Source organism: Lolium rigidum, chromosome 5 (genome assembly GCF_022539505.1).
Source record: "Lolium rigidum isolate FL_2022 chromosome 5, APGP_CSIRO_Lrig_0.1, whole genome shotgun sequence".
Classification (NCBI taxonomy): Eukaryota; Viridiplantae; Streptophyta; class Magnoliopsida; order Poales; family Poaceae; genus Lolium; species Lolium rigidum.
Window position 1 is genome coordinate 113,397,482 of NC_061512.1, and position 12,832 is coordinate 113,410,313.

General features: G+C 45.2%; 1 protein-coding gene across 1 annotated transcript; it reads right to left on the bottom strand.

Annotated features, from left to right (window-relative positions):
- Window positions 1–7,621: 7,621 nt before the first annotated feature.
- LOC124652817 (T-complex protein 1 subunit eta) lies at window positions 7,622–12,624 on the bottom strand. Its single transcript, XM_047191861.1, has 14 exons — window positions 12,539–12,624; window positions 12,186–12,443; window positions 11,256–11,381; window positions 10,954–11,157; window positions 10,639–10,808; window positions 10,421–10,556; window positions 10,225–10,341; window positions 9,984–10,103; window positions 9,796–9,894; window positions 9,631–9,720; window positions 8,609–8,690; window positions 8,414–8,502; window positions 8,243–8,317; window positions 7,622–7,732 (listed from the first exon to the last, which is right to left on the bottom strand). Exons 1-14 carry the CDS (start codon window positions 12,551–12,553, stop codon window positions 7,640–7,642), a joined length of 1,674 nt encoding a protein of 557 aa, XP_047047817.1. The 5' UTR covers window positions 12,554–12,624; the 3' UTR covers window positions 7,622–7,639.
- Between the last annotated feature and the right edge of the window lie 208 nt (window positions 12,625–12,832).

Consider the following 12,832-nt stretch of genomic DNA (forward strand, 5'->3'; position numbering starts at 1 on the left):
CTTTGAGTTCCATTGCTCCCGGCGATCCTCCAGCGTGGAGGTCGCTGATTCCATATCAATGAGAATTTCCACTCCATCAACCACTCTTTTATGCCTCTTTGGCGCTTGTACCTTCTGTGGGGTAGTAATCACTCCTTCATTAGTGTTATTTGTTTGGCCATTCTCCAATAGAAGCACTTGGTGAGCCACTGATCCAGACGGAGGGGCTCCCTTATTTCCATTAACTTGACCATCACTTGAATTTTGCCTTTTCCTAGCACCACTGGGCCCATTGTTTAGGTCCTCAGCACCCCATTCCATATCCTCTGTTTCCTGATCATTTGGCAATCCTGCCTGTCTACCTCTGCCTCTTCCCCTCCCTCCAAGACCACCACGATTTCCACCTCCCCGACCAGCGCTAGGGGGTAGATTCACCTCAAAGTTCACTAAGAGCCAATCGCCCCATTAGCACTTATCTTCCTCATGCACACCATCTCCACACTCTCTGACATCATGTCCAGTTATCCCACAGAACTTACAAAAATCTGGTAGCTTCTCATATTGTATTGGGTATTTTTTTCCTTTCCTTGAGGTTTATTGGCACAAACCGAACCAGTGATTTACTCAGATCTAGATGAACTCTAGTATGAAGATATTGTGAAGGATTTATTCGTCCCTCATTCACAATTACCTTGAAGGGTGGTTCTCCGACCTTCTTCGCCACTTTCTCAGCTAGATCCTTCTTCTTCATCAGTCCTTGAGGTAGACCCTGAATTCTTGCCCAAACAGGTACCTTATCAAGCTTATAATCTTGGACATTAGAAAAACCATCATATTCTGCAAGCACCACTGCTGCTCCACAAAATAGCCATGGTCCTCCTTCCATCACTCTGTTCCGATCTCCCAAGCATTGAAACTGAACTAGAAATAGATTAGGCCCCATTGTTTTGAAACTAACATCTTGTGCAAATGCGCAGGCATTCCTCATCTATTTAAACATAGCAGCATGACTAAACAACTTAGGAGTATGAACCCTAAACAGCACCAGCCAACGAACCTCACCAATAAGGTCCTCAATTTCCTCCGAGAAATCTAGATCTATCTCCTCCTCTCCACACAGATTCAATCCTTCAAACCTACCCGCTAAATCTCTATCAAGGTCAGATGTACCTGAGCCACCCCCTTGATCTTCCATTACCAATTTAGGTGTGCTTTCTCTGAATCTGGCGGCGCCGACGGGGTCCAATCCGCAGCCGCCTCCTTCATCTTGCAGGTATCCTTCTCCGCCATGCAACTCCACCAGGGAACGCAGGGGCACAATCAGAACAGACCAGATTCTAAAACGCGGTGAATGACGTTCGTCCTTGCATCGGTCGGATTAGAAATCCAGCCGAAAAGAGGAACTCTCATGATCGCCACGAGAGGAAAATGGGAACCCTAGAACCCTAGGGGAAAAAGATTTCACCATCGGATCTTGCTTGTTTTTGTCAAGGCTAGGATACTAGGCAGGACGTTTTTACTTGTTTTTGACAGATGCTATGATACTGGGCAGAACGTTTTATATTAGTGCAAATTTTATGACGATCTCCACCACTCCCTCATTGTTTTGAAACTAACATCTTGTGCAAATGCCCAGGCATTCCTCATCTGTTTAAACATAGCAGCATGACTAAATAGCTTAGGAGTATGAACTCTAAACAGCGCCAGCCAACAAACCTCACCAATAAGGTCCTCAATTTCCTCCGAGAAATCTAGATCTATCTCCTCCTCTCCACACAGATTCAATCCTTCAAACCTATCCGCTGCATCTCTATCAAGGTCAGATGTACCTGAGCCACCCATTGATCTTCCATTACCAATTTAGGTGCTTTCTCTGAATCTGGTGGTGCCGACGGGATCCAATCCGCAGCCGCCTCCTTCATCTTGCATGTATCTTTCTCCGCCAGGCAACTCCACCAGGGAACACAGGGGCACAATCAGAACAGACCAGATTCTAAAACGCGGTGAATGACTTTCGTTTCCTTTCATCGATCGGATTAGAAATCCAGCCGAAAAGAGAAACTCTCATGATCGCCACGAGAGAAAAATGGGAACCCTAAAAACCTAGGGGAAAAAAGATTTCCCCATGGATCTCAGTTGTTTTTGTCAAGGCTAGGATACTGAGCAGGACGTTTTTACTTGTTTTTGTCAAGGCTAGGATCTGCGTGTGATGTTAACAATTGGTATCTAGAGCCTACCCACCACTCGAATCCGCCGAATTTTTTCTTCCCCTCTCACAAGCAACGGATCGCGCTGGAGACTCGAGCTCGCCGCGCCGCAGATCTCGCTCGGCAACAGATCATGGAGTCGCTGACCCCGGAAGGCCGCGCGATCTACGACACGCTCACCGCGGCCTCAGCGGTGCAGCAGGAGCAGCGGAAGAAGGACATCGACGACTTGATCACCAAGGCCGTCAACACCGCCGTGGAATCGGCCGTGCGTTCCTCCATCGACAAGGCAGTGAGCAACATGCAGCTATACGCCGATGGAGTCGAGAACACGCTTCAGCAGCACATCTCTGAGCTCCGGGAGCAAGTGGGTCTCTCCGCCAACCAGGACGATTCGGATCAGGCCATCAGGACGCTTGGGGGCGACGCGGAGACCGGCCCGGAGGGGTGCCGCGTGACATCAGCGACACGGAGGTCGGTTGTTGGGGCTGCTGGCCCTTACATACCACCTCCGGCAAGAGGTATCCACCCGCATCGCAATCCCGATCATGCTCCTCGTTCATTCGATCTCAAAGATGAGCGTGTTGATTCACCACCGCGGGGGCGCGTTCCTCGCGTGGATTTTCCTAAATTCGATGGGGAAAATCCACAGCTGTGGCAGATTCGTTGTGAGGATTACTTTGATCTGTTCGACACTTCTTCACACCTCTGGGTCAAGCTTTCTTCCATGCAGTTCACTGGCCCAGCTGCTCGTTGGCTAAACTCCATTAAAACATCCATTAGAAAATTTACTTGGTCAGAATTTTGCCAGGAAGTTCTTCTACGTTTTGGTAGGAATCAACACCAGTCTCTGATTAGACGCTTGTATAAGCTAGTTCAGACAGGAACCGTAGAAGAGTATGTTAACCAATTTGCTGAATTAGTTGATCAACTTGCTGCTTATGAAAATCAACCTGATCCGCTCCACTATGTCACACGCTTCTTAGAGGGCCTTAAACCTGCAGTTCGCTTGTTAGTAGCAATTCAGCTTCCTCGAGACTTGGATACTGCGTATACTATTGCTTTGGTGCAGGAGGAAGTTGGTGATGGCATGACCGCGTTGAATTCTTCAGTCATGTCCACAGCTCGAAGAAACCCTGCTAATGCTTCTGCTTATAGCCGTCCTCTGGATGATCGTCCTCAAACTCGATCCACAGAAATGTCCAGGACAACGGACGACAAGATTGCAGCTCTCAGAAATTATCGCCGTGCTAAGAATCTGTGCTTTACATGTGGCGAAAAATACTCACGTGAGCACAAATGTCAGTCTACTGTTCAGTTACATGTGGTGCAGGAAATGGTGGAATTTTTCCAGCATCCGGATTCTTATCAATGGGAGGGTGTCGATTCAGTAACAGATATGGAATTGATGCAGTTAGCAGATGTGTCCTTTACTGATGAACCTCCTGAGCAGTCTATTGTGCTCCACTGCACTGTTCAAGGACATCCTGCTGTGTTTCTGTTGGATTCTGGTAGCAACAATTCCTTTGTGAATGCATCTCTGGCTGCCAAACTGACTGGACATGTTCCATTACCTACTCCTCGTCGAGTTAAGGTTGCTGGTGGTGGTATCCTTACTTGCAATACATATATTCCTCAGTGTGAATGGGCTTGTGACAAGCTATCTTTTACTTCTTGTTTCAAAATATTGCCACTCAAGAGTTATGATGGAATTGTGGGCATGGACTGGCTTTCTTCTCACAGTCCTCAGCTTATTGATTGGCAGCAGAAATGGATTGCATTTCAGCACAAGGGGGCTTGGGTGTGTTTGCAAGGAAATCCAGCTGATACCTTTGCTTGTACTGTGATAGAACTACATTTCGTACAAGCTGCTGACAGTGTCAAGCCTGTTGTGCCTCCTGAAGTTCAATCTATCCTTGATACATTTGCTTCCATATTTGCTGAACCTGAAGGGCTTCCACCACACAGGGCAGTATCTCATTCTATTCCCTTGATAGAAGGAGCTAGGCCTGTCCAAATCAGACCCTACCGCTTGGCCCCTGAACTGAAGAATGAAGTGGAAAAACAGATTGCAGAAATGTTGCAGTCGGGAGTCATTCGTCCTAGTGCTTGTATTGATTTTCTCCACTTGAATGCTTTAACAGTTAAGAGCAAATATCCTTTACATGTCATCGATGAGCTCTTGGATGAATTGCATGGAGCTTGTTGGTTCTCCAAGTTGGACCTGCGCGCTGGCTATCACCAGATTAGACTGACAGAAGGAGATGAACATAAAACAGCATTTCATACACATCATGGCCATTATGAGTTTACTGTTATGGCCTTCGGGTTAACTGGTGCACCAGCAACTTTTCAAGCAGAGGACACTAGCTTCAGTACTTCGCAAATATGCTGTCGTTTTCTTCGATGATATCCTGGTATACAGTAATAATTATCAGGAGCATCTACAGCACCTCCAGTCTGTACTTCAGCTACTGCAGGATAACCAATGGAAGGTCAAACTATAAAAGTGCTCATTCGCACAGCCAAGTATACATTATCTGGGACATGTGATCTCGGTTTCTGGTGTGGACACCGACGAAGCAAAAATTGAAACAGTCAAAGAATGGCCTACACCTTTGGATGTCAAGCAGCTTCGTAGCTTCTTAGGCCTGGCTGGCTATTATCGAAAGTTTGTGCAAGGTTATGGATCTATTAGCCAGCCATTGACAGCTTTACTCAGGAAAAATGTTCCCTTCATATGGACGACTGAAACTGAACTAGCATTTCAGTCACTGAAGAAAGCTCTCATTGCAGCTCCTGTCTTGGCATTGCCTGATTTCTCTGATGTGTTTGTTGTGGAGACTGACGCCTGCGATACTGGCATTGGAGCTGTTCTTATGCAGAAGGATCATCCTCTAGCCTTCGTCAGTAAAGCTTTAGGTCCTCGCTCCAAAGGATTGTCCACGTACGAAAAAGAATATATGGCCATATTACTAGCAGTTCAACAGTGGAGAGCATACTTGCAGCATAAGGAGTTCATCATTCGAACTGACCATGCTAGCCTTACTCACCTCACTGACCAGTGATTGCATACACCTTGGCAGCATAAGGTTTTGTCCAAGTTAATGGGCATGCAGTACAGAATTGTGTATAAAAAAGGACTGGAAAACAGAGTTGCAGATGCCTTATCACGAAGGCCACACCCTAAACTTGAAGTGCATGTCATTTCTTGCAGTCAACCAGCTTGGATTATGGCAGTTCTCGATGCTTACCAACAGGATGCTCAAGCTAAATCTCTCCTACAACGATTGTCGACCGCTAAGGAACCAGACGATCAGTTTTCCTTGCATGGAGGTATTATCAGGAAACAAGGGAGAATATGGTTGCCTTCTGATTCAGCAATGCAAGAACAGCTAATTCGGGAATTTCATGCGAGCCCTATGGGAGGTCACTCTGGCATTCCAGTTACCCTAAGGCGATTGAAACAGTTATTTGTGTGGAAAGGGATGGCAGCGTCAGTACATCAATTTGTGAAGACCTGTTATGTCTGCCAGCAAGCAAAAGCTGATCGTTCCAAGTACCCAGGCCTCTTACAACCTTTACCAGTGCCTGACTCTGCATTCCAGGTAGTTTCCATGGATTTCATTGAAGGACTGCCTCGATCGGGTCGTTTGAACTGCATTATGGTCGTGGTTGATAAGTTCAGTCGTTTTGCTCACTTCATCCCTTTAGCACACCCCTTTTCGGCTGCCACTGTTGCCTCTGCGTTCATGGATAATATTTACAAGTTGCATAGTGCTCCAGAGCAAATCATTTCTGACAGAGACAAAATTTTCACCAGTGCTTTTTGGCAACAGCTGTTTGCTCTGACTGGAACTACATTAGCAATGATTTCATCGTATCACCCTGAAACTGATGGCCAAACTGAGAGAGTTAATCAGTGTCTGGAAGCATATCTTCGTTGCTTCACACATGCTTGTCCTACCAAGTGGGTCCAGTGGTTAACCTTAGCGGAATTCTGGTATAACACTAGCCCACACTCTGCTTTGGGGAGATCTCCTTTCGAAGTACTGTATGGTCGCTCTCCTCGCCATTTGGGCATTGTGCCGCAACATTTGTGTGCTGTTCCAGATTTGCAGACATGGCTAGATGAGCGTCAGTTAATGCAAGATCTTCTCAAGCAGCACCTGGAGCGGGCACGCATGCGCATGAAGCATCAGGCAGATAAGAACAGAACTGAAAGAACATTTGCTGTTGGAGATAGTGTTTATCTGAAATTACAACCCTATGTTCAATCGTCTGTCGCGCCGAGAGCACATCATAAGTTGTTGTTTAAGTACTATGGACCATATTCAGTTCTTGAGAGAGTGGGCGAAGTTGCTTATCGATTGGCCTTACCAGCAACCAGCCGCATCCATCCGGTGATTCACGTCTCTCAACTCAAAAAGGCTATTGGACCTTAGGTTCAGGTACAAAAACAACTTCCTTCTCCCCTGGATCAGTTGTTGGTTCCAGCTCGCGTGTTGCAGCGGCGCCTTCGTCAACAAGGACCTGTTGCAGTAGCTCAAGTTTTGGTGCAATGGTCTGGTCAACCGGAGTCGTTGGCTACCTGGGAAGATCATGCTGATCTGAAGCGTCGTTTTCCCAAGGCACCGGCTTGGGGACAAGCCGGCCATCAAGGGAGGGAGAATGTTAACACTGACCCTGAGGACATGGAGCCGCACCAAGTGGCACAACGCGAACGGCGTGCACGCAAGGAGAGCTCCCGATTCCCTGCGAAGGACTGGGCCCGCTGATGACTTGGCGAACAAGGATTGGTCGCCAATATAAGACCCATGTCGACGGACGGATAGGATAGGAAAGTTGTGATTGGCTTCGGCCCAGCCAATTGGCTTTTATCACTCTCTCTCTCCTTCGCTGTTCCTCCAGGAATTCGAATTCAAACCTCTGTGTAAACTCGGCCACACAATCCTGTGAATCTAGTGAGAAATCTGCGTGTGATGTTAACACTATGATACTGGGCAGAACGTTTTTTATTAGTGCAAATTTTATGAGATATCCACCACTCCCCCCCCACCCCACCCCACCCCACCCCCACCAACGCCAGCAATATTGAACGTAACGGAAGTTATAATATTTTGCCTGGCGATCTAAATTTAATCATGCAGCAATCGACAGCACCATCAGTGTCCGCACATCACATAAATTAAAGAACCCGTTTCAAAAGACCGATCGCCAAGAAAGAAAAAGTATAGGTAGATCGTGCTATAATACCACAACCTGGTAAAAGCTACATAGAGAGAAAAAACAGCCAAAAAAAACATAGCACATTTTCAACACTAGAAATTCTCGACTAGACATACAAATTCCACAAAACCTGGATGCAGGTAATGAGGACCGATGGCCCATACAAAGGAACTCAAAACCTGACCCGGCAGGGCAACAACATTACAGGACACACTTGACTAGAATCACCGCCTGCGCATGCCCCTACCACCTCGTCCTCGCATTCCACCACCACCACGCCCGCCCATCGCAGCAGCATCACCTTGTGCGCTCTCCGACTAAAATTAGCATACCAAAGAAGTGACAGTTAGATTGTAATGAATGACTACTGATGTATGCACATAACCTAGTGCAAGAGCTCAACAAAAAATGATACCAGAAGATCAAAACAACAGGAATTCCAGGACCAATAAATTATTGCAAGGCCACCATGATCATTAGTTGTACCATATAAAGACCAATAATATATAACCTTACTGCAATTTACCAATCTTAACTGACTTGATAGTATCACTAAACGGTAAATGGAGGTTTAGATATTAAATTATTCAATCCTTAAGTTGAATGTATTTTTAATATCTTATTTTTTGTCCTTCTGGCTAAAAGATTCTCCGTGCGGCAGCACTAAAGGGAATTTACTTCACAAGATGCCCATGCTGGGCGGGGCATACAGACGGACCATTATCAAAGTACATTAGCAAAAGATAATAACAGATGCAACTCCAAAAACAACAGAAAAGGAACTTTTGGGTTTCTTTAGTGTACAAGACATTTGATACTATTCTTACCTTTGGGTTTTTCACTGTTTCGTCAACACTCAGAATAAGGCAGGCAGCTTCCGTCGCAGCATTAATCGCATTAATCTGAACAAAAAAAAAAAACATTGTTACCAATGACAAGTCAATACAACAATATGATGATAGATAAATGCTTAAGGACCAGAAGGAAAGCACAATTACCTTAACAACAGCAGGTTCCCACACAAAATTAGCGAAAGAATCCGCAATTCCACCAGTGTTGATATCAACACCATAATTAGCACCATCACCTGGTACAGCATAATTACACATTAGGCAACAGACAGTTTGCTGACTGACAACTTCATATAAGAACTGTCCGACCAACTCATCACCATAAAGCTAAAGAGAACAAACCAGATGCATGCTTCTGCCTAAGCTTATTGAGGACATCAGTTGCGTCAAATCCAGCATTATCACAAAGTTGCCTCGGAATAACCTGCACAGAAATCCAGCGGAAATATTATAAAGTCAAAGCTTGCAAAAACATATGATCGAACACAAATAAGTAGATACAACCATGGTTTTAAAGGCGTCGCCTAAGCGTAGGCGACGCCTAAGCGTCCAAGCGCTCCCCCTCCGCCTTACAAAAACGCCCGCCTTAGGCGCCTAGGCGCCAAAGCGTCCGCCTAGGAGTCGCCTAAGCGTCGGAGCACTCCCCCTTCGCCTTAGGACGCCTTTTGGCGCCTTTAAAACCATGGATACAACTAAATCTAAGGTTCAAAGTTGTAGCTACGAAACTTGCTAACAATACCAAAGGGAATAATCAGAATTGGAGCATGACAGACAAATCAAACTTAAAAGGCTTTTTCTCGTAGTTCCAGAGAAAGTTACACAAACAACAGCTCATGGGAAGTTCTTTTAAGAAAAACACAAAGCACAGCCATTTCCCTCAGATATATTTTAATAATACACATAGAGGCAGGGCCTACGGAGGGGGTGGCTTGAACTTCTAATTTAAGTTATCTTTTTTGTGAGGAACTAGATGGAAAACAGACCCTAAGTACAAACATGAACCACTTCTTGGCTTGGGTGTGATCGATTGGGCTTCACCACTTCACCTCGCATTAGAAGCAAAACCTATATCCTAGGATGAGGTGCTCCCTCAAACCAACAACAATGCTATTTACTACAATATCTCCTGCAATTTATTATGATATCTTCACAGCAAACTGACTTTTGGTCAAATTTACATGTGAAATAACCTACTATATCACACAATCTTTCAAGATCTGGCAATGAAAATGTCAACATATAGAGCAATATGGGCAACAGAAACCAAAAGAGGGCCGATTTAAACTAAATCGTTATCCCTACAACACAAACAGGGAAGCACAATTCAGGTAAAATAAAACAGAAAAGGAGCCCTGAAAATGTACCTCGAGAGCTTTAGCAAATGAATTCACAAAAAACTGAGACTTTCCAGCTATTGTCCGTGCATGCTGTCGGAGATACTTGCTTATCTCCATCTACATGAAATATACAGAATCAGATTAAAACTGTATGACAGGTTAAATCATTTTAGCTTGACTAAAGTGACATACATCAATGGCACCACCACCAGGCACAACTGTGGAATTCTTAACAGCTCTCCTCACAATCATGATGGCATCATGAAGACTTCGTTCAGCTTCCTCTATGAACTAGCACGACATTAAAAATAGCTTAGCTATGGTTATTTTCAGTTTATGAATTTGATTAAAGAGAGATAATATGATATATCGTGGAATACCTGGTCAGCTCCACCACGTAGAACAATAGTTGCAGTCTGACCAGATGGGCAGCCACTAAATATGTTGAACCTTTCATTGCCTACTTGTTTTTCCTCAAAAACCTCACATGTGCCAAGGACCTTTCAACAAAAAGAGTAATGACAAGCTTAATCAGCTGATGCTCAGTGCCAAGCAACTGATGTAATTACCACATGCTGAATATCCAACAGGCACAAAACCAATTCATAAATAGGCATGTACCTCATCAATGACATTGTTAACAGAGGTCTGAACAGTTCCGCCTGAAGCAGAGCTTACGCGTTGCAAATCCTCTTCTGTGACACGACCAGCGCAGAAAATGTCTCGGTCTGCAAAATACTGTAAAAAGGAAAATGAACTGAGTTAGGCTACAAAAATGTAGCATAATAGCTGAAAAAACCAAGAAAGATGAAGATACCTGTGTTGCAAGATCACCAATAGCTAGCCGCGACAGAACTATTTTTGCCCCACTCTGAACACACTTGTCCAACTTGTCGTAAATAATGTTCCATTCAGCATCAACAATTGATTGGTACTGGAGAGGGTCTGACAATCTGCACCGAGTAGGATGTTGTGACATAAGCAAAGATGGAGAATGTAGACACTAGAAGTGCTTGACATGACAGAGTTAAGTACCTGATCTCTGCATTTTCTTTCTCAGACTTCAATTCTAGCTCAATGTTCAACAACAGAATCTTTGGATTCAGGAATTTCTTTGGTTGCTGCTCAAATCCAGCATACGAAAATGTCTTCTTGAAAGCAACACCATTGACAAGGAAGGAATCTCTCATGGTACCTCCAGGAACCTAATGCAATCAATGTATCATAATGGCAAGCTTTAATATTGTAGCAAGAAAAACCATCTCATCCCTAGCATGTTGAAAGACTTAGGTTTGAATGAGTAGAATAAAAGCTCAATATCCTAGAGGAGTCGCCATTGAAGGAAATTACCTTCTTAATTCCAATAAGGTTAAGCCTATCATCATGTCCGATGGCAAGGACAGCATCCACTACCATAGAAGCGAAGAATTCTTTCTCCCCGCCTATCAGTTTAGACGAGAGTGTTGTGGCAGCACACTTGGCTAACAACGATTTCTTCTCTTCCAGGCTTTTCCCCTCTATGCTGACTGCCAGTTCCTTGACCCTTTGGATCGCCTGAAACAAATTTCAGGTAACGGAATCAGCTACTGTGATTTATATAGAATTGTAAGTTCAGCCATTCAAAAGAAAGAAAAGTAATGGCGGTCACGAACCATGTTGCCGGCAATCCTATAACTACGGATTAGACTATGCGGGTGCACTCCATCCTCAACATAAGGTTTTGCTTCCTTCATGAATTCCGAAGCAAGAAGCACCACAGTAGTTGTCCCATCGCCAACCTGAAGTAAAAAAAAAAAGGCAATAAAAGTCTGTGTTATCCTCACGTCTCAGTTTCATTTGCATCAAAAGCAGCATGAAAGGTTGATGTTACCAAAACAGCCCAATAAGAAAATAAAGGCTAAAAGTAATAGGTCACTCAGATAGTGTTGTAGCAGAAATAACATCAGCTGTTAAACACAACTGATAATAAAGTCCTAACATTTTTGCTTCTTACTATACCAAGTGGTATAAAGCACCAGTTCAACGAATGCAATCAGTCAAGACTAACTTGGAAGGAAATGGTTTCTCCTGGTGGGAGTGTCACAGAACCAATTAATTTACAGTTCAATTAGAAGCAAGGAACTTGTGGAACATATGAGAGGACAAAAAATCAAAACGAAGTACAGCGAGTGGAACATACAATCTTCCATGTGGAACTCTGTTGTTTCTGACGCCGCAGTAAGGGAAAATGCGGCAACCCAATTAGAAAAAAAAAGAGCGAAATAATACTTTCTATGAATTTTTTTGACGGAATAAAAGCTAAAATTCCCTTTTGTGAAAACCTGGATTGAAAAAATGGACAAATTTGAGTTCAAAAAGGCATATACCAGTACATCACAGAATGGCAGTCTCAGATGCCCCTAATCGACAGCCTGGTTCAGCTATTTCACATCTTCCAGGTCAAGATCCATGGACTAATCTAAGATGCTCATAAGTCTGTCCCAAGATCAGACAGGGTAGGTCATTGCATTTAACGAATCTACTGAGACCGGATTAATAGCTAGCGGTAACAGTTACGCAGCATCGAGGCGGCGAAAGGGTACCTCGGAGTCCTGCGACTTTGCGATGTCGACGAGGACCTTGGCGGCGGGGTGAATGATGTCGAGGAGGCGCATGATGGTGGCGCCGTCGTTGGAGATGGTGGTGCCCTTGTCGTCGTGGATGAGCTTGTCCATGCCGCGGGGGCCGAGCGTGGTGCGCACCGTGTCCGCGACCGCCGTGCAGGCGCTGATGTTGCTGAGCATCTGGCCGCGGCCCTGCGAGGTGTCCGTGCCCTCCTTGAGGAGGATGATCTGCGGTTGCTGCGGGAAACGAGAACCCCACGGAAACGAGTAGTCAGAATCATCGGCGCTGCGGGGAAGGGATGGATCGGGGTTTCCGGGGGAGCGGTGCTTACCATCATCGACGACATGGCGCGCGGCGGAGGGAGGGGATCTGGCGGCGCGGTGAGGATTGAGGAGGAGGGTTTGGAGTGAGGGTCTGGCGGCGCGATGAGGAAGTGAGGGGGGAGAGAAGAGGGTAAAGGGAAACTGAGCGCGCTACGGAGCCATCGTTTGGCTTAAGGCTGTTTGGTCGTGGGCTTGGCCCATTAACGCGGTCACTTTGTTTCGTTCGGTTTTGCTCTGTTCGTTCCGTTCCCTTCTCCCTCGCTCTGTTCGTTTCGTTTCGTTCCGTTCTTTTAATTGTAGAA

Bases quoted from the DNA above. Each gene is read 5' to 3' on its own strand.
- LOC124652817 (XM_047191861.1), bottom strand. The intron at 10,557-10,638 runs GTACTTAACTCT...TACTCGGTGCAG, and splicing joins AAAGAAAATGCAGAGATCAG to ATTGTCAGACCCTCTCCAGT. The intron at 8,503-8,608 runs GTTTGTTCTCTT...ATGCTGTACCAG, and splicing joins TAGGCAGAAGCATGCATCTG to GTGATGGTGCTAATTATGGT.